Source organism: Musca autumnalis, unplaced genomic scaffold, assembly GCF_047663935.1.
Source record: "Musca autumnalis isolate F117 unplaced genomic scaffold, ASM4766393v1 scaffold_5, whole genome shotgun sequence".
In the NCBI taxonomy this organism is placed as follows: domain Eukaryota; kingdom Metazoa; phylum Arthropoda; class Insecta; order Diptera; family Muscidae; genus Musca; species Musca autumnalis.
The window spans coordinates 101077314-101102127 of record NW_027412088.1 but is presented as its reverse complement, the minus strand read 5'-3'; the positions used below and the strand labels follow the sequence as shown (position 1 = coordinate 101102127).

At 35.2% G+C, this 24814-nt stretch overlaps 1 protein-coding gene across 4 annotated transcripts in view; it reads left to right on the top strand.

The window, feature by feature from the left end:
- Positions 1 to 24814, top strand: part of LOC141405769 (uncharacterized) — a 546509-nt gene that overhangs the window by 407470 nt on the left and 114225 nt on the right. Inside the window, exons 1-2 of one of the 4 annotated variants that reach the window (XM_073990457.1) lie at positions 15798 to 16153; positions 16592 to 16683. In XM_073990457.1, the coding sequence (XP_073846558.1) occupies positions 16599 to 16683 (85 nt within the window). In that variant the 5' untranslated portion in view covers positions 15798 to 16153; positions 16592 to 16598. Of the gene's footprint in view, positions 1 to 15797; positions 16206 to 16591; positions 16684 to 24814 lie in introns of those variants that run through there. The other 3 variants (XM_073990455.1, XM_073990458.1, XM_073990459.1) reach the window with 3 other exon arrangements.

Here is a 24814-nt window from a genome sequence, read left to right as displayed (position 1 = left end):
CGTTGGCTAGTCCATATCATAAGAATGAGCGATGATGAACCCGCTAAAAAGGCGTGTGAATACACATGGCCACATGGCGGTGCACGCAGAATCGGCAGGCCTAAGATTCGATGGAGCATACAAGTGGATGAAGAAATGAAAAGGCGCGGTATTGCAAAAAGCAACGCGAAAAACAGAGAGGATTTGAGATCTTTTCTTAGATCGGTCTATGGACCAAATATTTTGTAATGGGCCAGCTAAGTAAGTAAGTAATATCATCATTTTATTTCATACATCATATCAATTGAAAGTGGTTTGTGCGACACGTTTTTGAATATTTAAATGAAGCAAATTATATTGTAATCAATATTAGGCAAGAGGTCATTTATTCGAGCAACAGGAAATATTTTTTATACCCTATACCACAATGTGGAAAAGGGTATTATAAGTTTGTTTTGGTAAAAATGCATGTAACACCGCGAAATATTCGTCGGAGACCCCCAATGTGGTATACCAATCTTCATATCTCGACGAGATAAAGCGATTTTGAGATGTGTGTCCGTCCGTCTGTCCGTCTGTCCATTATAAATTGTAAACACGCTCCAGGCCGCAATTATGGACCGATCGTCACGAAATTTTGTATGGAGGTCGGGTTCAGATCAGAATAGATCCTTATTCTTATTGGTGATGATCGTGAAATATTTAGCAGGTGAAATGGACCAAAAACATAATATTTATCCAATTTTCTAGCGGCTCTGTAGGTCTCAATAATAGTCCGATCAACGCGCAATTTTAAATAAGGTAAGTGTTGGCGTGATACCACTGACCGTCGAGAGCTCAGAGATGAAAAGAGAAGAAATAAAAGACACAAAATGTTGGCGTGATACCACTGACCGTCGATAGTTCAGTGATGAAAAGAGAAGAAATAAAAAGACAAACACGAGTGTATCAGTTTCAAATATTATCAATGTTTATTGGTGGTATAGGGTTTCTGCGAATGAGAAACATTACCTTTGGTATGTGAAGCTACGAAACGAAAGTAATAGGAGTGTGACTCCTACGAATGTTAAATAGCAAGTGTCGTTGCAGGTGGGCAGAATAACGTTCACAAGGTCGTGACATCAACTACGAACGCAGCATTGGAAAGCGCCTCCTGCATCCGAACTATGCGAATACGGCTTCCAGGAGAGTGAGTAGAAAAGAGCAAGCTCTCTTCTACAATCCGAACTAGGCGAATACGGCTCCTGGAAGAAGTGCAGAGAAGATATCCCCATAGGGCTCATAAGAGCGGCATATTAGCGTGGGTAATTGGAATGCTCGGAAGGGGAAACAAAGTATCGAACATATACATTGGCGTAACCAATGTATCGAACTTATACAGTAAGAGTATATCACAAAGGAGAAGCTTGCAATTTGAGATGGCGATCGGATAATATTTGAATGGACCAAAACTTTAGTGTGAAATTTTTTAATAAACTGCTTATATCTTAATTCCTTGAAGTTACATTCGGACAAGTGAGATATACTGAAAGAGGAACGCTTGACCTTTCAATTGATGCCAATTATGTTGGTGTGCATGATCAGATAACAGAGTTACAGCCTAATATATTCCGTTATTTGTTTGTAGTGTAATAATAAACTCGCTAGAAATCGCAATTATACATCCATAGTCATGAAATGTTGCACCGGGTAAGAGTATAGGTCAAAAAGATGACTACACTTTTGAATGATGATCTGATATTCTTTAGCGGGTGAAATGGACCATTACGTTTGTATGAAGAATATAAAAATTGTATTTTTCTTCGATATTTTAATTCATTGAGGACATATATATTTTGCAAAGTAGCCTACATATGGAAAAAAAACTACTGACCTTTCCTCTGATGTAAATTGCAATAAAGTGTTTGCTAGATAACGGGCCTACTGCCTAATACATAGTGGTTTCTGTGAAGAGAACCACATTTTTATCCCATGCTACATATTGTCTCTCCAAAAGTATATGCAACACCACGAAATATTCGTCCTAGACCCCTTATTGGTATGCCAAAATTCATAGCTCGACGAGATAAAGCGATTTAGCGATGTGTGTCCGTCCATTAAAAATTGTAAACAAGCTTAAGGCCGCAATTATGGACCGATTGTAACGAATTTTTTAAGGAGGTTGAGTTTGGGCCAGAATAGGAAAGATTAGAAATGATCGTGAAATGTTCAGGGGATAAAATGGACCAAAAACAAAATTTTAACCAACTTTGTAACGGCTCTCTAGGTCAAAATAATAACCCGCAAAATTTTAAACAAAGTTTGAGTTTATGATGAAGAAAAAGCGTACAAACCAACGTGAAGATCAGATAATACTTAGCGGGTTAAATGGACTGAAACTTTTGTGTGAAATTGGTATAAATTTCAATAACGTAGCGGTTAAACAACGAAAGTAGTAGTACTACATAAGTGGGTTTCATTACATTTTAGTTTGTGTGAACTAAATTTTCCTTTCTTTTACCAGAATGTATCTTAATATAGTCAATTTTGCTGGAAATTGCTTAGAAAAAAATGCTCATAAAATCGAGTTTGCAACATTGTTTTCCTTAAAGTCTTTGGTGAAATTTTGCCAAAATATAGTTATTATGTGTTATTTACGTGTGGTTTACGTGAAAATCGTCATTTTAGACCACAAAATCGTCAAATCGTAATTTTTCAATTCTATACCGGTACAAGTAATTTGAATTTTTAGCTGATCAAAAAACTTATCCACCTAAATTGTGGTCACTGATACATTCGTAACAGAAAGAATACTAATTATTCAATTTTAGTTTGGAACATTTCACGGAAGAAGGTATAAAAAGTTCTTAATGTATTTTTACTTGTTCTACTACTTGTGGCTATGGAATATGTACTGGGAACATTTCATTGAGGAGGGAATAAATAGTTCTTAATGTATTTTTACTTGTTCTATTACTAGCGGCCATGGAATTAGTACTGTGTTTTCCTTAAGTTCAAAGTCCTCCCATCTCTGGCTAAAGTGAATGAATCCTATCTAAATGAAATGACATTTACTTTGTGGTCATTAAAAGCAGCAATGACGATGGCGACATGAAAATAACAACAAAAAGACAATTATAAAATTAAAACTGACACGCTTGCGTTACTCCAAGACACATTGGTAGCTACTAGGTAATAGCAAGATGTTTTTACGTCACAAGAATCACTAATCCAGAAAAATAACTAATGTAGGAGGAGTGGGAGTAGTGTGAGAATTACCTTTTTTGAAAAGCAACAAAAACGACTTAAGAAGAACATTACGTTTTATTAAATTTATGTGCTGCTTGTTTTTATGACTTCTAACTAAATTATAGACGGAATTAAACAAACTGTGTAGACGTTGAACATGTTGATGAAGTGGAGGCAATGGCAATGGCTGCTGATTATGACGATGATAGATTATGTTAATGGATAGTGAAGTTCCATATCTTTGGGTGGCTATCTGTGAAGTCATTGTTTTGTGAATTCTGAGAGTTGTTGAACCCTTTACGTTGGAGACTTCCACTAAATTTCAAAACTATTGTTCCGCGGAAAACAGCTGTGTAAAGTAGAATAATTTATTGAAATGTACGAGTTCATGCGCGGAAGATTATATGGACTGTATTTAATGGAGCTTTATAAGAATATTTCGGGCATAAAAAGAGAAGGTGCTTAGCAATAAAAGATCACAATTATGACATTTTTAAATAATTAACGGGTACATCGATAAATCATTTAGTATATATGTATTATCATATTAGAACAAACTTGAAGAGAAGCAACATTTAATAATAAATCTTCAAAAAAAATTAATTGCACTGCATAACACCACTAAAATACATACAATAAGCTTTAGTGCAACATTCTAGTAAGAAAATAATTGTTAAACTCTCTCAACATCGTACATTAAACACACTGACCATCAACTCCGTTAAGAATATTTATTAATATGCATTAGATTTAATTAAATTTACTATATGAATTTCAAACATGCAATTCTGCTGTGTTTTTGTTATTTCTCCATAAAATTGTAATTAGTAATCTCTTGTAAATCTTCATTTTTGAGCGTGCAACCCATAAAGCATTTATGGTCAAAATCTTGACCATGATGTTCATTATTTCGTTGATTCAACCGATGCTAGAAATAATTTGTATTAGTGTATCGTATATGTATAGATGGAGAAGAATGCATTTCATTCATTCTTTCACTTTGGGAATCCATAATTTTATGGTGATTTGATTCTAAGTGTAACGATTCTCTTAACTTCACATTTGATAACGTGGAAATTGTTGGTAGCACTTTAAAGTGTTTGGCACGTGATTTGCCGTTAGATGGTTGCAGTCATGGAAAAATCCAGTAGCCTCTTTGAGTGACCACTCGCTGATTGTTTAGATGGCTACTGGATGTATTTCAATCTAAAGAAATTAAATTAATAAAATGCTTTAGAGCTAATCAATTACAATTATCTGATAAATATATCGACAAAGTGTTCTGCTTTGAAGAACATTAAAAAAATGCATTATTTTCATAAAAACGATCACACACTCAAATATTTATGGTGTAATTATTGAAATTTTTTTATCTAGTGTAGTTATTAGAATATAACAACTATTAACCAAAAATCCTATTTCTTCCTTAATTGCTCTCAAATTAAGAACCAGTAAGGAAAGGCTCAAAGTCGGGCGGGGCCGACTATATAATACCCTATACCACTGTGAATATGTAAAAAATGTATGGGAGCTAAATCCAAATCAGAACAGTTTTTGATATAATTTTTCACATTTATTTGTAGACGAAATTCCGTCACATAGTCCAAAATTGGACATATATAGCGTGTTTCGTGCATCAAATACCTCAAATCGGTCGAAAACATATATGGGAGCTATATCCAAATCTGAACCGATTTCGATATGATTTGCCACAGTTATGTCTAGGCTAACCACCGTCACACATTCCGAATTTCATTGAAATCGGACAAATATTGCGTGTTTCTTGCATCAAATACCTCAAATCTGCCTAAAATATATATGAGAGCTATATCCAAATCTGAATCGATTTCGATATAATTTGGCACACTTATTTCTAGGCCAAATCTCGGCAAACATCTTAAATTTTATTGAAATTGTACATATACGAGGGCGGTTCGGAAACTTCTTAGCCTACCAATGAAAGAGAATAGTTAGTTTTTCAAAAATATTTTTATTTTTCAATATAATCTCCTGAAACTTCAATACACTTAGTCCAACGCTTTTCTAGCAATTCTATCCCTTGATTAAAATAGTTTTCCTCAAGGTCTTCAAAATAGTGGTTTACAACTGTAATTGCATCTTCATTTGAGGTAAAACGCTTGCCAGCAAGGAATTTTTTTAGATTTGGGAACAAGTAAAAGTCACTGGGAGCTAAAACAGGAGAATAAGGTGGGTGGTCAAGCAACTCGTACTTTAATTCGTTGATTTTAGCCATTGTTAAAAAACACTTGTGCGCTGGTGCGTTGTCTTGATGAAAAATTATTTTTTTGTGTTGTAAGCCAGGACGTTTTTCTCGAATTTGTACATTAAATTGATCCAAAAGGTTGCAATAGTACTCTGAATTTATTGTTTTACCCTTTTGCAGATAGTCAATCAATAAAATACCTTTGAAGTCCCAAAAAACCGTTGCCATAACCTTACCAGCCGATTGAATTGTTTTTGCCTTCTTTGGGGCACTTCCTCCAGCATCAGTCCATTGTTGGGATTGTTCTTTTGTCTCTGGAGTATAGTGGTGGATCCATGTCTCATTAACAGTTATGAAACGGCGCTTAAAATCCATTTTATTTCGCTTAAAACGATCCAAACAAGCTTGAGAAATGTTCATTCTTATGCGTTTTTGATCGACGGTTAACAAATGCGGCACCCATCTTGCAGAAAACTTTTTCATCTGTAGTTCTTCATGCAAAATTAAATGGACTCGATCATTTGAGATGTCCATGATATTAGCAATTTCACGCACTTTTGTTCGTCGACCATTTAATACCATATCATGCACTTTGGCTACAATTTCTGTTGTTGTTGCTGTTTTTGGACGTCCACTACGTGGTTCATCTTCAATGCTTGTACGACCACGTTTAAATTCAGCATCCCAATTTTTTACTGTTGCATATGAAGGAGCACTTTCACCATATCATTATGAATATATTGTCCTGATAAACGTTTTTTATGTAAATATTTAATGACAGCACCCATTTCTAATTTTTCCATTGTAAAAAAATTGCGGATGCGTCTTTTTTGAACACCTGTTTCTATATAAAGGAGTTGCCAGATCGAAACAAAATTTAACATGTGTTCATAACAGAGATGGAAGTTTCCAAAACACTTAACTTTTTTCTGTTTATACCGCGCTTTATGTGCTAGGCTAAGAAGTTTCCGAACTGCCCTCGTATAGCGCGTTTCGTGCATTAAATACATAAAATCGGGCGAGAATATATATAGGAGCTATAGCCAAATTTGAACCGATTTCTATATAATTTGGCACACTTATTTCTAGACTAAGTACCGTCGCATATTCGAAATTTCATTGACAATCGGACATAGTGTGTTTCGTGCACCAAATTCCTTAAATCGGGCGAACATATATATGGGGGCTATATGCAGATCTGAACCGATTTTTACCAAAATAAACAGCGTTCGTCCTTTGGCCAAAAAAAAAACTATCTTCCCCAATTTCCGTGCGAATCGGACAATAAATGCGACCTGTACTTTGTTTACAAAAATACATGGACAGACGGGCAGACGGACAGACGGACAGACAGACGGACATGCGTAAATCGACTCAGAAAGTAATTCTATGTATATCCCTAAAAGGAACTATGGGTCTATCTCGTTTCGTTTGCATGTTACAAACTAATGCACAAAGACATAAAGAAGAGTTTCGTACAGAGTTTTGATATGGCTTGATGAATCGGTGGAGGTGCATATCTTAAGCACAGTTATTTAACTACCTCTGGCGCCACTTGATAACATGACAAAACTTCGCGGATATTAATGTCAAAATATTACTTAAGGCACTTTTTGATAATGACCTCGACGGCTTTTGAATATGCGTCCAAGACAATTTTATGGAGATATTTCTGTTAAGGTTCGGGACGCATCATGTTAGGCATCATGTTGGCTTAAATACATAAGTATTTTTCAGCCGTTACAATTTTTCTGCAAGTGGGTGCCACGACACACTGTTCGGATTGAACTATAAAAAGCGGGGTTTGTCGTCACCGTTTATTAATTTCTATATGGGATGTGATTGTAAACACATTGAAACTAAGGAAACCAAAAAACAAGTAAGCAAAGGCTATAGTCGGACAGGGCCGACCATGCGATACCCTACACCACTACCCTGCGAATTAGCTTTCAGCAAATCAAAATTCCTTTTGGACAAATAAAGTTATTGTAAGAAATAACTTTGTGGAGTCTGCCACCTTATCACATCAAGTTTAAATAACAATATAATAATTGTTCCACAAACATCCCAGAATGGACAGGGAGTTCACCACGATTCATAGCACATCAATGATATGGGGCCTATAGTTTATCGCCGAGTCCGAAAGGCGTGTCTTAAGACACCATCTGTAGATAAGTTTTACATGGCTGAAATACTCAGAAAATGTCGCCAACATTACTGAGGGGTATTTTGCCATCGTTGGAAATTTAATGTTTGCTGGCCGGGAATCGAACGCCCGACCTTCAGCGTGCAAGGCGGGTGTGCATACAATTGTACCACGGTGGCACCAATAAATAATTTTACCATGGACATTTGAGGAAGTTGAAATATAGCTCCACTCTATGGCATAATATTAGAAACGAAAATACTTTATGATTTTTTTTGGCATTGATCATATTAAATTTATAGGACGTCTATTCTTTAAAAATCAGAATATGTAAAATTTCCCTGTTATGACATTTCTAATACGGTGACAGCGTGGTGCACTGGTATCAAATTTTCAACGGTGGCAAAATACCTTTCACTAATGTTGGCGACATTTCCTGCGTATCTCATTCATGGAAAACTTCTCTACAAGTGGTATCTTAGGACACGCCGTTCGGACATGGCGATAAACAGTAGGTCCCATATCAGTAGACAGCGGATTCCTATGCAAATGCATATATGGTTAGGAATGTCGTAGAGGTAATGTGATTAGACAAAAACTCGTTTTATAACAAAATAAAACGAATTAGTCTGGACCTATTTGTTTGCATATTTTGACATATTTGCATAAAATGAACATATGCAAAACCATATGCAAGGATTTGTGGCCTAAATATCCTACCGAATTGACTGCAATTTTGTATTAAGTCTTCGTTGAGCGTATAAAAATTTCGACCTGAAATTTATCGCTATAGGTCCACGTCTTCATATAGCTCCCGTAGAACAGTAACTTCCGATATCCAATATTTGAAGGTTGTGGCCTCAATATACCACTGAAATGGCTGACATGCTGTATTAAGTATTCGTTGGGGTATAAAACCTTCCATCCGAAATTTGTGGGTATAGGTCCGCGTCTACATATAGCTCCCATAGAACGGTACCTCTCGATTTCGGTATTTTTAAGGTTGTGACCTCAATATCCCTCTAAAATGGCTGATATGTTTTATTTATTAAGTATTCGTTGGGGCTATAAAACTTTCGACCTGAAATTTGTCGGTATAAGTACAGGTATTCATACAGTACCTACCGATTTTCTGCATTTTGAAGGTTGTGGCCTCAATATCCCTCCGAAATGGATGAAATTTGGTACTAAGTCTTCGATGGGCGTATTAAACCTTCCACCTGAAATTTTTCGGTATAGGTTTAGGCCTTCATATAGCTTCCATAGAATGATAGCTCCCCATTTTCAATATTTTGAAGGTTGTGGCTGTGGTTACAGATTTCTCTGTTTATTTACTTGTCTGAAGAGAATTTTAAACAGAAAAAATGTACACAATGTTCGATCTTATAAGCTTTTTTTATAAGATGATGCGAAAAATAACAACTAGCAAAAATGAAACAAGCGAATTCTGCTTCCAAAAATTTATCTTCTTTATTTGCTGTTGCTATGCCATTTTAGAAGATATTGAAATATTTATGTGTACATTTTTTTAGAAGATATTGAAACATATATTGCATACGAAAATATGTAAAATAAATAAATTTTGCATATGCAAAAAATAATATTTGCATATGCATAATTTATACATTTTGCATATATTTGATTATGTGATATATTTCGATTGGAATGGATTGGATATGCTCAGTCCCAAAATTTGACAAACATAGGGGTTGCATAAAATTCCGTGTCTAAATATCATTGAGCTAATATTAATCGGAGTGCATTCATTGATATGAAAGAAGGCTCCCTTGTACCTACTGGGATTTTTGTGGAACAATTATATATTATACATTTCTAATAAATATTCTTAAATTGGAAAATTGGCGTTGTTTAGCCTCTTCTGCTACATCTTTAAGTTTTGGACAATTGGACAAGTAATATGCTAGGGCTCCACGCAATTTGCAAAAACTGGGAATTTCTCTGTCATGATAGAGGCAATTTGTAACATGCGAGGAAGATGTGGTTCGCTTCACAAAACTCATTATGTATTAGGCATTAGGCCCGCTATCAAGCACGCATATTATTGCAATTTTCATCAGAGGAAAGGTCAGTTGTTATTTTTCCACATATAAGCGACTTTGTCGGTTTATGCCCTCCAGGAATTCAAATAAGGACCAAAAATAAAATGTTTTTATTATTCATACCAAAGTAATGGTCCATTTCACCGGCTAAATAATATCAGATCATCATCCAAAATTTTGGGCATCTTCTTCGACCTACACCCTAACCTCATGTAAAATTTCGTGACAATTGAGCTATAATTGCGACCTCTAGTGTGCTTATGATTACACTACAAGCACAAAACTGGATATATTAGGATGTAACTCTGTTATCTGACCGCGAAAATCAACATAATGGGAATCAATGGAAAGGGCAAGATTTGGCCTTCCAAATATTATTTACGTGGGCGGAATGTGTCTTACAGGAATAAAGATATAACCGGTATAATAAAAATTTTCACAATTTTCACACAAAACTTGTGGTCCATTTAACCCTCTATACATCACCCGATCACCATCTCAAATTGCAAGCATCTTCTTTGTCATATACTGTTACCTTGTTCGAGGCGATCAGGCTATTATTGCAACCAACAGAGCAGCTACAAAATCTGATAAAAATTATGTTTTTGGTCCATTTCACCGCTAAATATTTGACGATCATCACCAATAAGAATAGGTGTCTATTCTGGTCTGAACCCGACTTCCATGCAAAATTTCATGACGAGCGGTCCATAATTGCGGCCAGGAGTTTGATTACAATTTATAATGGACAGACGGACGGACGGACACACATCTCAAAAGATATGAAGATTGGTATACCACATTGGGGGTCTCCGACTAATATTTCGCGGTGTTACATGAATTTTTTCCAAAACAAACTTATAATACCCTTTCCACATAGTGTAGGGTATAATTAGGTCAAAATATTGGATGGTGTGGTCGTGCTCCTAAAGACGACACATTTTTCCCAATTTTGGAAAATGGGTAATTTTTGCAAATTTCTAGGAAAAGAAGTAACTTTTCTCTAAAACTATAACATATAATGTATTCATTGTTTTTTTTAGGTAGGCTGGAAACTTTTCAACAAATTACCGTTACGTGTAGTGAGTTATTTTATTTTTCCTCAGGTACTAAATTTTAGTGAAATTTCAACTTTAGTGGAATATAACTTCTAGGGAACAACATGGAACAAGGTGTAATGTAAAATGTGTATTTATGTATACCCTACACCACACTGAGGTAAGGGGTATTATGTCTTTGTGCATTTGTATGTAACATACAAAGGGAAACGTCCGTCTGTCTGTCCGTCCGTTCGCAAACTGGGAAAACTGGGAATTTCATTTTTTTAACCATAGGAAGAAAGCTATTGCTTTTGGTGAAAATCGGTTCAGATTTGGATATAGCTCCCATATATATTTTCGGACTATTATACGTATTTGCTGCACCAAACACGCTATATATGTACGTCCGATTTTGATGAAATTTGGAACGTGTAATTAAATGTGTGATGTTATATCGAAATCGGTTCAGATTTGGATATAGCTCCCATATATATTTTCGGCCGATTTCAGTATTTGTTGCACCAAACACGATATATACGACCGATTTCGATGAAATTTGGAATGTATGACTGAATTCGGTGTACAAATAAATGTGCTAAATCGGATATAGATATAGCTCCCATACATATTTTCGGGCGATTTCACGTATTTGCTGCACCAAACACCAATTTTGATGAAATTTGTAAAAAGTGAAATCCGTTAAGATTTTTATATATCTCTCATATATATTTTACATATTCACAGTGGTGTAGGGTATCATATAGTCAGACCTGCCCGACTTTGATCCTTTTCACTCCGGTATTTCCATACCGTTTCCCATCTTAATTACCTTAGTTTAACATAAATCGAAATTTTTAAGTATATGAGTTTTTATGTGAGTTTTATGAAAAACCATGGAGTATTTTTTTATTTTTTGAACAAATTGTAATTTTTTTTCAAATTATATTTTAATTTTTTTCAATTTTTATTTATTTTGTTGTAGTTATATGGCATATTAATTGGAATTTGAATTTTTGAATTTTTTAATATATAGGAATGTGTAAAAAACACAAAAACACTCATATTTTGATGAAAAGTGTTAAAAAACTCAAAAGTTTATCTTTGACCTTGAATTCATCTGCACCTACTAGACCGAATTTGACTGGAAAGCTGATTGTGTTATCTGTCGAACAATTATGAAAATATCTTTATCCCTTCAAAAGTTACCGAATTTTGACCAGTAAACAAACGATTTTGAACAAGTGTGCGACGGTTCTTTCGATTTTTAAAATTTTAATTTTTGCGACACTTGAGTTCTTGGAAAATTGCTACTCAGGTCAATTGACACTAATTAGGCTCACAACGACTCTTCTACATGAAAGAAAAAGCAACAAAAAGGGGTGTTGGAAGTAAATTCCCTTAATATTTTAGAAAGAACAAGTAAAAAATCATTAATTTCGGCCCAACCGAACTTTTTATACAATCCACCATAAACAATTCTGAACTATGGAATAATTAGGTTTGACCATTGGGAACACGGAATATCAAATTTTAGCTAATTCGGTCAGCTAAAAACTCAAAAAAAAAACATGAAATCGGTGATACCGTTATATGGGGCCATAACAAAACGTGAGCCTATGTCCTCAGTTTGTGATGGAGAAGTATTTTAACCACTTTATATCGTAAATGCTAAACAACGAATACATTAGATTGGGCGGTACCTTAATGCCAAATTACAGCCAATTTAGGCCAAAAATGTAGATTAGAATTTCCAAATATCTAAAATTGGGGGTATTGTTATATAGGGGCTGTAAAACATAGAAGTATGCCTAACATTTTTATACCCTACACCACTATGTGGAAAGGGTATTATACGTTTGTTTTGGTAAAAATTCATGTAACACCGCGAAATATTCGTCGGAGACCCCCAATGTGGTATACCAATCTTCATATCTCGGCGAGATAAAGCGATCTTGAGATGTGTGTCCGTCCGTCCGTCTGTCCATTATAAATTGTAATCAAACTCCAGGCCGCAATTATGGACCGATCGTTACGAAATTTGGTATGGAGGTCGGTTTCACATCAGAATAGATCGCTATTTTGATTGGTGATGATCGTGAAATATTTAGCCGGTGAAAAGGACCAAAAACATAATTTTTATCCGATTTTGTAGCTGCTCTGTAGGTCGCAATAATAGTCCGATCGCCTCGAATTTTTAAATAAGGTAAGAGTATATGACAAAGAAGAAGCTTGCAATATGAAATGGCGATCAGATAATATTTAGAGGGTTAAATGGACCACAACTTTTGTGTGAAAATTGTGAAAATTTTTAATATGCAGCTTATATCTTTGTTCCTGAAAGAGTTATATTTGAAAGACGATCTCTTGACCTTTGAACTGATGTCGATTACGTTGATGTACGTGATCAGACAACAGAGCTACAACCTAATATATCCAGTTTTTTGTTTGTAGTGTAGTAATTAACACTCTAGAGTTCGCAATTATAGCTCAATAGTCACAAAATTTTGCACGAGTTAAAAGTTTAGGTAGAAGAAGATGCTTACAATTTTGGATGATGATCTGATATTATTGACCGGGTGAAATGGACCATTACTTTTGTATGAAAAATACAAAAAAAAATATTTTTGGTCTATATTTTATTTCCTGGAGGGCATATGCCGGCAAAGTAGACTACATATGGAAATAGAACTACTGATCTTCCCCCTGATGCAAATTAAAGCAGAACGTGTCTGCTACATAACGGGCCTACTGCTTAATAAATAATGAGTTTTGTGTAGAGAACCACATTTTCCTATGGTGCCCTAACGTTTTAATTGTCTAATTTCATTTTTATGCATACATTGCGGCATGCCTCGCTTTGCTACCTTTTTGCAAAACGATTCCCCAGCCAGGCAAAATCAAATTTTCAACTGTAGCAAAATATCTTTCAGTAAGATTTGCGACATTTTCTGAGTATTTCAGACATATAAAACCATAATGAATCGGTGTACACTCAGACAGTGATATGAGAGAAGTCTCCCTTGTCCCTTCTGAGATGTTTGTGAAACAATTATTATATTATTATTTAAGCTTGGTGTGATACGGTACCAGAATCCACAAAGTTATTTCTTACAATAAGATTATTTGTTCCATAAATAAATTTTGATTTTTGAAAAGCTAATTCCCAGTGGTACAGTTGTAGGGTATCACATGGTCGGCTCCGTCCGACTATAGCCTTGGCTTACTTGTTTAAGTTTGAAAATGTTGCTAAAAACGTCAAAATACCTGAAATCGGGCGGTACCGTTATTTAGGGGCTATTCCAAAACGTGGATTAATATGGTCCATCTTCGAACTTGATTTGAGTTTGAGATTATTTACGATGTGCAAAGGTTGGACTAATTTTGATCACTCCTTGAGATTGTTATAGTTACCCGTGCGCCTGAACTAACTTTAAATGAAAGGAGCTTTGGAGGATTCTGAAACAAGAAAGATCATAGATGAGACAAATCAAAATAAAAAATCGCCGGATGGATTTTTTAATAAATCGCGGCCAAAGATCACATTTTTAGGGTTTTTTAGGTTTTCAGGACTTTGTATGGAAACCACAAGTCCTATCGAAATGGGACTAAGAAAAATGTTGTAGAGAATTCTCACTGCTACAACTTTTTCTTTAGCCTGATAATATGCTGTTTATATTAGAGCTTTTTGCAGGGTTAACCTTCTTTATAAGGATTTGTTTGAAATATAAGCAATGGAATTGACATTTAAAACCCAGTCGGTTTGTTAAATCCGGTTATATATAAACGGGTATAAACAAACAAAATCCTAAAACCAAACAAATGTGACCTTTGATCGCGATTTATCTAAAAATCCCTCCAGGTATTTCGAATTTTTTTCTAATATTTGAAGAAATATCAAAACGATTTGAGAGTAGCCCCTAAACTGCACTTTTCCGAAATTTTGTGTGGGACGTACCCGAAGGAGTTGACATATATAGTCCATATTATAACTGATTTATGTCTCGTAGAAATATCACGATGTTCAACGTATAGATCAAATCGGTTAATACCTTCGAGAGTTATCGTGCGCAGCATTTTAGCGAAAAATTTTGAACTTTTGTGGGGGAAGTACCCAAAGGAGTGGACCGATATGGCCAATCTTAGAACTTGATTTAAGTTTGGGCAAAATATTATGACTGGCAAATTTTGGACCGCTCCATCCACTACATATGGTGCCATAGCGGGTTTTTACAGCTTTCGGGCATTTTCTCAGGAAGTAGGGATTTGTACCGTCGTAATACGGGCAGCGAATATAAGTTGTTACAACAAAAATCAAAACTATTAGAGAGGAGATCTTAAGCCGCACTTTTTCGGAATTTTGAGTGGGAGGTACCCGAAGGAGTGAACTGATGTAGTCGATATTCGAACTTGATTTATATCTGGAAGAAATAATATGATGTGCAAGTTTGGACGATTGCTCCCTTCGAGACACACCATTTTATCGAAAATTTTGAACTTTTGTGGGGGAGCTACCCGAAGGAGTGGACCGATATAGTCCATCTTCAAACTAAAACTAAGTTTGGGCAAAATATTACGTAGTGAAAAATTTTGTTTGAATCGGTTATCGTGCGCACCAGCCAGCCAGAAACAGAAATTTTCTATTAAGCCTTCGTTGGAAGATTATAGATCGAACATCAGTTAGAAATACTTAAATATGGTATTTCAAGATTGATAAGCAGATTAAACGGTCGCACATTTGAACATCTGTTCTATACACATCTTATGGAACATGCCTAACTAGTAAGTACTTTGATATCTTGTAAAGCACTATAACAAATTTAATGCTATTATCTAGAATTAGCAATAACACATTCAATAAAACAAAAGACTTAAGACACAAGTGTGTTAATATATAAAAGGTATTTTTTAGCGTTTTTCTTCAGATTCATCCATCATAGCAGCACTGTCTTTCTCTTACATTTTAAACAAGAAATTGCAAACTCTTTAGTATTCCCGTTTTCTCTTTGCCGTTTAGGCCAATTCAACCAAATTCACCACAGTCGAAAAGCCATACCCACGACAACACTCACTTAAAACTAAAACAGCAAACATCAGCTGTGCAATTAAAACAAGTTTAAAGCGAGACATTTGAGTTTGAGTCTCTCTCCAAAAACAAATAAAACCGGCTTAATTGTGACTAACAAAAGAGAGATAGTCACCATGACGGTGATCAACAAATCCATCAAACTGTTGCCACATTTTCTGGCCAATTTTTAAAATTCAGTTGGCGTGTAACTGCTTGAGGATAAAGACGTGTTGTGTTCTTTTGTTAGGGAGGTGCGCTCGAACAGAACACACAAATCAAAAAGACAACAACAAACGAACGGTAGACGTAACATCTCAACGGGAAACAAACGGGTAGCAACAACAAAAACAAGTTAAAAAAAAAAAATTACGAAAACGTAAAAAATAAATAAATATACGTCAAACAAAAGAGGTAACAAAATAAGCAAAAGATCGACAAAGAAACAAAAGAAATTCAAATAAATGTGTGTAAAGTGAAGAATTATTACAAAAAATTTTGAAGAAGAAGTTTTTAATTAATTTTAAAAAAGCAACAACAAAACCAAAAATTATACAGGAAATAAAATATGAATTTTGTTTTTTCTGGCTTCCGTTAAATTCGTGGCCATAACGAATTCAAAAATACAAATACCATAAAGAATCAACTTAACAAAGGGGATATGCCAAACACCAATTATTTATTTTGGCCAAAAAGCCACAAAATGTAAAACCATCGAATGAGAGAGTGAAACAAATCACAGATTTTGTGTTAATTATTTTCTCTGTGTGTTTTTTGTATTTGGTGTTTAATTCACAGTGTGTTGTTTTTAATTTTTGTCTATTTTTTCTATTGTTTTTTTACGCAATTTAGTTCAAATATGAGTAATAAAAATTTTGGGAAAATTCTCCTAAGTCTTTCCATAATTGGATTAACACTTCTCAATGGATTATCAGAAGCAAAAGGTAAGTGTTTATTTTATTTTTTCTTCTGTAGTTTTTTGTTTCGCTTCAAAAATATCTCTTCGAAATCTATGTCAATCTTGTTTTGCACAGCATCTAAATAATTTATCACCATTTAGCGCTTAGCTGACAAGTTTTGCTCTCATTTTTTACAAGTTTTTTTTCTGTTTTGTCGTATTTCTGGTTATTGTGTTTTTTGTTCGTATTGTCGTGTTTCCGATTGCCGATCTGCTTTGCTATTTTGCTGTTCGATGTGCTCGATTCAATGAATTATGATGTCATTCGCCAAAGCAACGTAACGCAACCTTGTTTTTTAAAGCTTTGTAGTATTGCTACTACTCAGTTAAAAAAATGAAGTTGTGTTTACGTTGTTTATTGACTGTGTACTCTATTCTACATGCAGATGATCAACGACTTATGTATTTGTCGGCATTGTAGATAATGATTTTGAATCAAATCAGGATTTTGATGTTAATGCGATTAAAATGTTATAGACAATACCGATACGAAATCATGCTGAATGTTGTGCAAATATTAAATGGTACTTACTTTGATGGCTCTTATTCTAAACAGAACGTTTTGTTCAATAGGCCGAACTACAAATACATTTCCAAATGCACCGTTCTTCTACTTTACTTCTCCAATTTTTGATTTCATATTTTTTAATATCATCTTCAACATGGTCCATACGCTCCAAACGCCATTTTTGACTTTTTGAGATATGGGTGTTTCTAGGGTTTTCGCGTATGATCTTTCTTACGGTTCTTCTTTATCTGCTCTAGTTTGCGAGATATACACTTTTCGACTCGAAAGCGTATCTAATTAATATTTTAATAACTTACAAATGTAGAAACACATTAAAAAATGGAACATGACACCGACGACATATTGATAGACTCATTTTTAAATTTTTTCAAAGGTGGCCTTTACGGCTCGCTTTGAACGACTTATCGTAATGTTGTTTTTTTGAATTCTTATTCATTTTGCAGGAATACCTAACTTTATAGTCTTGCACATGGTATTTGTCGATTTGTTTTTCAAGGATCTTCTCTAATATTCGTTATGATCCGAATATTCTATTGACAATAGGTTTTAGAAAAAATGCCTTCAATCGGCGGCACGTTTATATGGGCCTAGATCAAAGTGTAGACCTATGTTGACAATTTTTGGCGTAGAAGTTTTGTGACCACTGGGAACTTCAAGTGACAAACTACAGATAGTCCGATCAACAAATGAAGCTAAACACAGTCGTTGAAAATTATAGCTAACATCCTCAAAATACCGAAAATTGGGACGTACCGTTATATGGGGGCTATACCAAAACATGGACCTATATCGAAAAATTTTGGTAGAGAAGTTTTGTGGCCACTAGGAATCTGAAGAGTCAAATTACAGGTAGTGCCGTCAAAAAATTTAGCTAAAATAAAGTCGTAAAAATACCGAAAATCACGTCCTCCAGCGTTATTATGGTTACACCATACACAATTTAAACTATGGGATCCCTGTATATAATATGCTGTAACTGTGTTATGTGACCACGTACAACAGCATAATAAGCATAAATAGATAAAGATAAAGTCTTGTTTTCGATTGTTTGAGTGGAGTATTCCCCCATTGGCTCAACTTCATTTATTACCCTCTATTACAGAGAGTAATGTTTTTCAAAACGAACCGACAGTGTTGCAAAATTTTACTGATCGCTACCAATATCATGATTTCATCCCGGCGAAGGGAATTATCAATTGGCTTCTCAGTTTTTGAAATGATGCCTTTTTAGCGAAAAACCGAACTCTTTAAGTGTCTAGTATTCTCATATGAATGAGAATACTCCACTCAAACAATCGAAAATGAGATTGAATCTTCAACAATAAACAAAACAAAAAAAAAAGAGATAAAGTCTTGTGTTAAAAACTTTACCAATATTATCTGATCATCATGTTAAATTGCAAGCTTCTTCTTTGTCGAAAACCCAATGCCAACATAAAATTTCGCGCCGATTAGACTATCATTGCGACCCACAGAGCAGCTACAAAATCGGCCTATCTATACTTATAAAAGAGTTCAGTAATGATGACTCACTGACTCACTGATTCACTGACTCACTGACTGACTGAATGACTGATAATCAACGCCCAGACTAAACGGCTAAAGCTAGAATCTTGAAATTTTGGGTGAGGGTCACTCTTGGTCCGAAGGTGTCGGATAAGGCTGGATTTTTGGAAATTCGAACTAGAACTGTACTAAAAGTACTAAAAGGTACTAAATATGGTACCCTTTGTATTAGGCAAACGCGTAGAGCTAGAATTCTGAAATTTGGAATGTGGTTCACTGATGGAGAGTTAGAAAGGTGTACCAAATGGTTTTTGGAAATTCGAACTATAAGTGTACGAAAAGTACTAAAAGTTACTAAATTTAGTACTATTTGGTATTACGTGAACGGATAGATCTAAAATCTTGAAATTTGGAATGAAAATCAAGGTTTAGAAGATGAGTTGATATAAGGAGGTGGTTTTGAAAATGTGTATAAATGGTACTAAATTTGGTACAATTTGAATTTGGGCGAACCGATAAAGTTGGAATTCTGAAATTTGGAATTACTATTACTGTTGGAGCGTAGGTTTGAGATATGGAGGTAGTTTTCGAAATTCGTACATATGGGTACGAAAGGTACTAAATAGTACCAAATAAGGTACAATTTGGATTTGGGGGAACGGATGGAGCTGGAATCCTGAAATTTGGAATTAGGATTACAGTCGGGGTGTAGGATAGAGGTATTTTGGAAATTCGTACTTTTGGGTACGAAAAGCACTAAATGGTACCAAATTTGGTACAATATGAATTTAAGTGATCGGATAGAGCTGGAATAGTGAAATTTGGAATTAAGATTACTATTGGAGTGTGGGATTGGGATACTTTTGGAAATTCGTGCTTATGGCAACGAAAAGTACTAAATGGTACCAAATTTGGTACAATTTGGATTTGGGTGATCTGATACATTTGGAATCCTGAAATTCGGAATTAAGCTTATTGTTTGAACATAGCACTGAGGTAGTTTTGAAAATTTGTACTTATGGGTACGAAAAGTACTAAATGGTACTAAATTTGGTACAATTTGGATTTTGGTGATCGGATGTAGCTGTCATCCTCAAGTTTGGAATTAAAATACCTGTTGAATTGTAGGATTGATAAAATTTTGGAAATTTTTAGTTATGGGTAGGAAAAGTACTAAATAGTACTAAATTTGGTACAATTTGGATTTGAGCGAACGGATAGAGTTGGAATCAAGAAATTTGGAATTAAGATTACTGTTGGAGTGTAGGATTGAGATATGGAAGTAGTTTTTGAAATTCGTACTTATGAGTACGAAAAGTACTAAATTTGGTACAATTTGGATTTGAGCGAAAGGCTAGAGCTGGAATCTTGAAGTTTTGAATTAAGATTACTGTTGGGGTGTAGGATTGAAGAAGTTTTGGAAATTCGTACTTATATGTACGAAAACTATTAAACGGTACTAAATTTGGTACAACTTGGATTTGAGCGAACGGGTAGAGCTAGAATCAAGAAATTTGGAATTAATATTACTGTTGGAGTGTAGGATTGAGATATGGAAGTAGTTTTGGAAATTCGTACTTATGAGTACGAAAAGTACTAAATTTGGTTCAATTTGGATTTGAGCGAACGGCTAGAGCTGGAATCTTGAAGTTTGGAATTAAGATTACTGTTGGGGTGTAGGATTGAGAAAGTTTTGGTAATTCGTACTTATATGTACGAAAAGTACTAAACGGTACTATATTTGGTACAACTTGGATTTGAGCGAACGATTAGAGCTAGAATCTTGAATTTTGGAGTTAATATTACTGTTGGGGTTAGTTTTGGAAATGCGTACTTAGTTTTGGAAATGCGTACGTAGTTTTGGAAATGCGTACTTATGCTTACAAAAAGTACTACATTTTGTACAATTAGGATTTGGGTGAAATTATAGCGCTCGAATCCTAATATGTGGAATTAGGTACACTTAGGGGTACGAAATGGTTCCATGTATGGTACAATTTTGTATTGTATGAACGGATAGATCTGGATTCATGAGATTTGGAATTAAGATTACTGTTACCATTTGCTTATAACGTCCGATTTAAGAAATATGTGCCATAAATATACGAAAAGTTGTAAATAAGGATTTGGTACAATTTGTTATTGTGTAAAGGGAATTTTGAAATAATAGGAGGAGGTTTGTATTTATCTATTTACATGTAAACTACTAAATAGTTCTATAATTGGTTCTGGGGGAACAGATAGTGCTGGAAATGAGGATGGCGGTTGTTGGGTTAGGCCGTATTTGCGCTGAGAACCTCAATTAAACTATTTCAAAAAATGTGGATTGCTCTTGATGTGTAGGCGTGACGAAAATCGAACAAAAGTGGTACGTATTAGTACACAAAATGTTTCCACCATTCTATATTATATATTGTTTATTTGTTTTGTATATTTAACGCATACGAAGTAGCGGGCACTTTGCTAGTATACCTATATACGAGGGCTGCACGAAAACTACCTGGCCTAGGCCATGACATACTCAGGACAGAATTTTTCACAACTTTCGACGTGGATAATCACCGCAAGAGTGTATCAATCAAATTAAATCTTTGTATGTCGATAAAGGACAATCCTATAGGACTATGGATTAATGAATTCAACCGTGGTCCGCACTTGCCAAAAACCGAAGGTCGTGAAGATCACCCAAAATCGATCCTTGTACCAGAAAAAAATATGCCGTACATGAACGGATAATGTGAGATCGCCAGGTTAAATACCGTGAGATAGAGGCATCCTTGGGCATTTCTTCCACCAACTAACATTCGATATTACACCTGGCCGCAAAAATTGATTTTTCTCTTAGATCCAGCAAAATTGGACAATCGCTCAGAAAAAGGCTCCTGTGAAGTGGTTCAAAGAAATTGAGCATAAAATCAAGAACAAAAAAGGCGTGGTCAACGATTTTTGTTGCCTGAAAATGCTGTAAAAGCGTTCAAAAACCATGTTTTGGAGGTGCCTCAATCGGAATGGAAAAAGTGCTTCGCCAATAGGTTTGAGCGCACGTAAACGTGTATAATTAATGCTGGAGATTACTTAAGAAAACAATAAAATCTTATTTGATGGTAAATATTCGCGTTTTTCATTGTTAGGCCAGATAATTATTAATTATCGTTCAGCCCTTGTATATCACGATCACCATAAAAATTAATCTTTTTATTCTAGTGGGAACCTGACCTCCATACAAAATTGATTACAATTTTTAATGGGGACAAAGAGTGTCGCCTTACAACATGTGGGTCAGTTGGTCGGGGTATGTTTGTTCTATCTGTTCTGTTTCAAATGAATCGCGGTCAAAGTTCACATTTTTAGAGCTTTTTAAGGTTTTCACGATTTTGTTTAGAAAGCGCAAGCCCTATCGAAATGGGACTAGAGCAAATGTTGCAGCAGTGAAAATTCTCTACTATGATTGACTTTAATGTTATTTTCGTTGGTTTTACTAGATTTGAGATACAGAAGTTCGAATTGGGACAATGCACTGACTGTATCGTCTCCTTTCAAAACAAGGTCATGACTGCAATTTCCCAACTTAAACTTATATATCTCAAAAATGGTACTACCTAGAAAAAAATTACGAAAACCAATCTTATAGAGAATTTTCAAAGCTATAAAATTTCTCTAGTCCCATTTCGATAAGACTTTCCTTTTTCAAGCAAATCGTGAAAACCTAACAAAACAAGTAAAAAAGTATCAGTCGGCTTTGCTGACAGAGATATACCCTCAGCCTGTGTGGATTGAAATACTTTTTTTCCAAAGAAAACTTATGTATTTAGGGGTGTTTTCAAAATGTTGGGCGTATGCACCGACAAAAGTATGGATAGGACTAAAGCTGAAAAATTTGCGGGGACATCGATAGATAGAGCTTTTTTATCACACTAGCCTACGAAAAAATATAATATCACTGTAAACAGGGCCACTAGGAAAACCTTCGGTAAAACTGTCCAAAGGATCCTCGAATAGACCCTTAACCACACAAAAATGATGAACATTTGTGTGGGTGGTACCACAAGGATTGGACAGAGATCCAAAGTGTGGACCAAATTGGTTGCTACGTCTATGAGAAATCGCGCGTACCATTTTAGCGAATATTTTCGAACTTTTGTGGGGGAGGTACCGGAAGGAGTGGACCTATAAGCGCCACCTTCGAATTTCATCTAATATTCGAAGAAATATTACAATATCCTAAGTGTGGACGAACGCAGTATTCGGTTCGAGCTCTCCAGCCACTACAAATGTTGGCATAGGGGGTTTTTAAAACTTTCGGGCTGTTTTCTCAAGAAGTATGGACTTGCCCTTTTAAAAACTTTTACTGTCGTAACTGGGGCAGCAAATGCAAGTTGCTTCAGCAGAAACTAAAGTGATTCGTAAACTAAATTTGCACAAAATATTACGAAGGCCAAATTTTGGAACGAATCGGCAGATCCGTTCGAGAGTTATATTGCGCTCCAACCACTACACACGGTGTCATAGGGGCTTTTTGCATCTTTCAGGCTATTTTCTCAGGAAGTATGGACTTGCCCCTGATGAAACTTGTACGGCCGTATGGGGTGCAGTGAATACATGTTGCTGCAGCAAAAATCAAATCGATTCGAGAGCAGGTCCTAATCTGAACTTATCCGAAATTTTGTGTGGGAGATACCCGAAGGAGTAGACCGATTGAGTCCATATTGGAACCTCATCTAAGCCTGGTAGAAATTTTACGATGTGCAAAGTATGGATCAAATCGGTTACTTCCTTCAAGAGTTATCGTGCGCACAAATTTTCCGAACATTTTCGAACTTTTGTGGGGGAGGTACCGGAAGGAGTGGACCGATATAGCCCATATTCGAACTGAAACTAAGTTTGGTCAAAATATTACGAAAGTAAAATTTTGGACCGAATCAGTTGATCCATTCGAGAGTTATCGTGCGCTCCAGCCAGTCAGACAGACAGACGGACGGACATAGCTAAATTAACTCCAAATTGTCTGAAACGGATTTCGTCCAAACATACTTGGGGTCCAAAACCATTATTTCGTTGAGGCACATTTTGCCCGTATGAAAGTGCATATACCCTCGTTAGCAAAAATGCTGAGGGTATAAAACCCTAAAAACGTGACCTGAACATCTATATATCTCAAAAATGATAAAACCTAGGAACAAATCATAACGGTCAATCCTCTAAAGAATTTTCACAGCTACAAAATTTTAACCCCATTTCGATAGAACTTGCGGTTGCCAAGCAAAATCGCGAAAACTTAAAATAAACCTAAAAATGTGAACTTTGACCGATTTATTTAAAAATCCCTCCATCGATTTTTTCTTGTTTTTGGATTTATCTCATCTTTCAGAATCCGCGAAAACTTCGCAGGTGTAAGCGGGTTTCATTCAAAGTTGTTTAAGGTGCACCCTGCATGACAATTTTTTGTAGGAGTCCATACAGTCAGTACATTGTCCCAATTTGAACTTCTATATCTCAAAAATGGTAAAACCTACGAAAATACCATTTATGTAAATCTTGTAGAGAATTTTCACGGCTACAACATTTTCTTTGATCCCATTTTTCTAGGGCTTGCGGTTTCCAAGCAAAATCGTGAAAACCTTTGACTGCGATTTATTTGACAATCCCTCCGGCGTTTTTTTATTATTATTATTATTATTATTATTATTAATTTTTTTTTTTTTTGATTTTTCTCATCTATGAACATTGTAGTTTCAGAAACCGCATCTGAATGACCATAACTCAAACTACCTTTGGAATTTTGTTGTTAAAAAATAATGCATAGCTCGAAAACGAATGGGCCTATCTTCATATATTCTTGTGGTCATTTTAAGAGCATAATAATCTTGTCTTAAACGAAACAGAATTTTAAAAATCTATTTAAAAAAGAAATGTGAACTGTCAAAGTCAAAATTTCGAGTTTAACGAAAAAAATTACGGCATTGTGTACAAAAATCGAGCAAAAAAATTAAAAAAAATCGGTCTCGTTTAGAGACAAGATTTAAGGTATTTAATAAGCTCACCAAAATATATGAAGATCGATCCATTCGTTTTCAAGCTATCG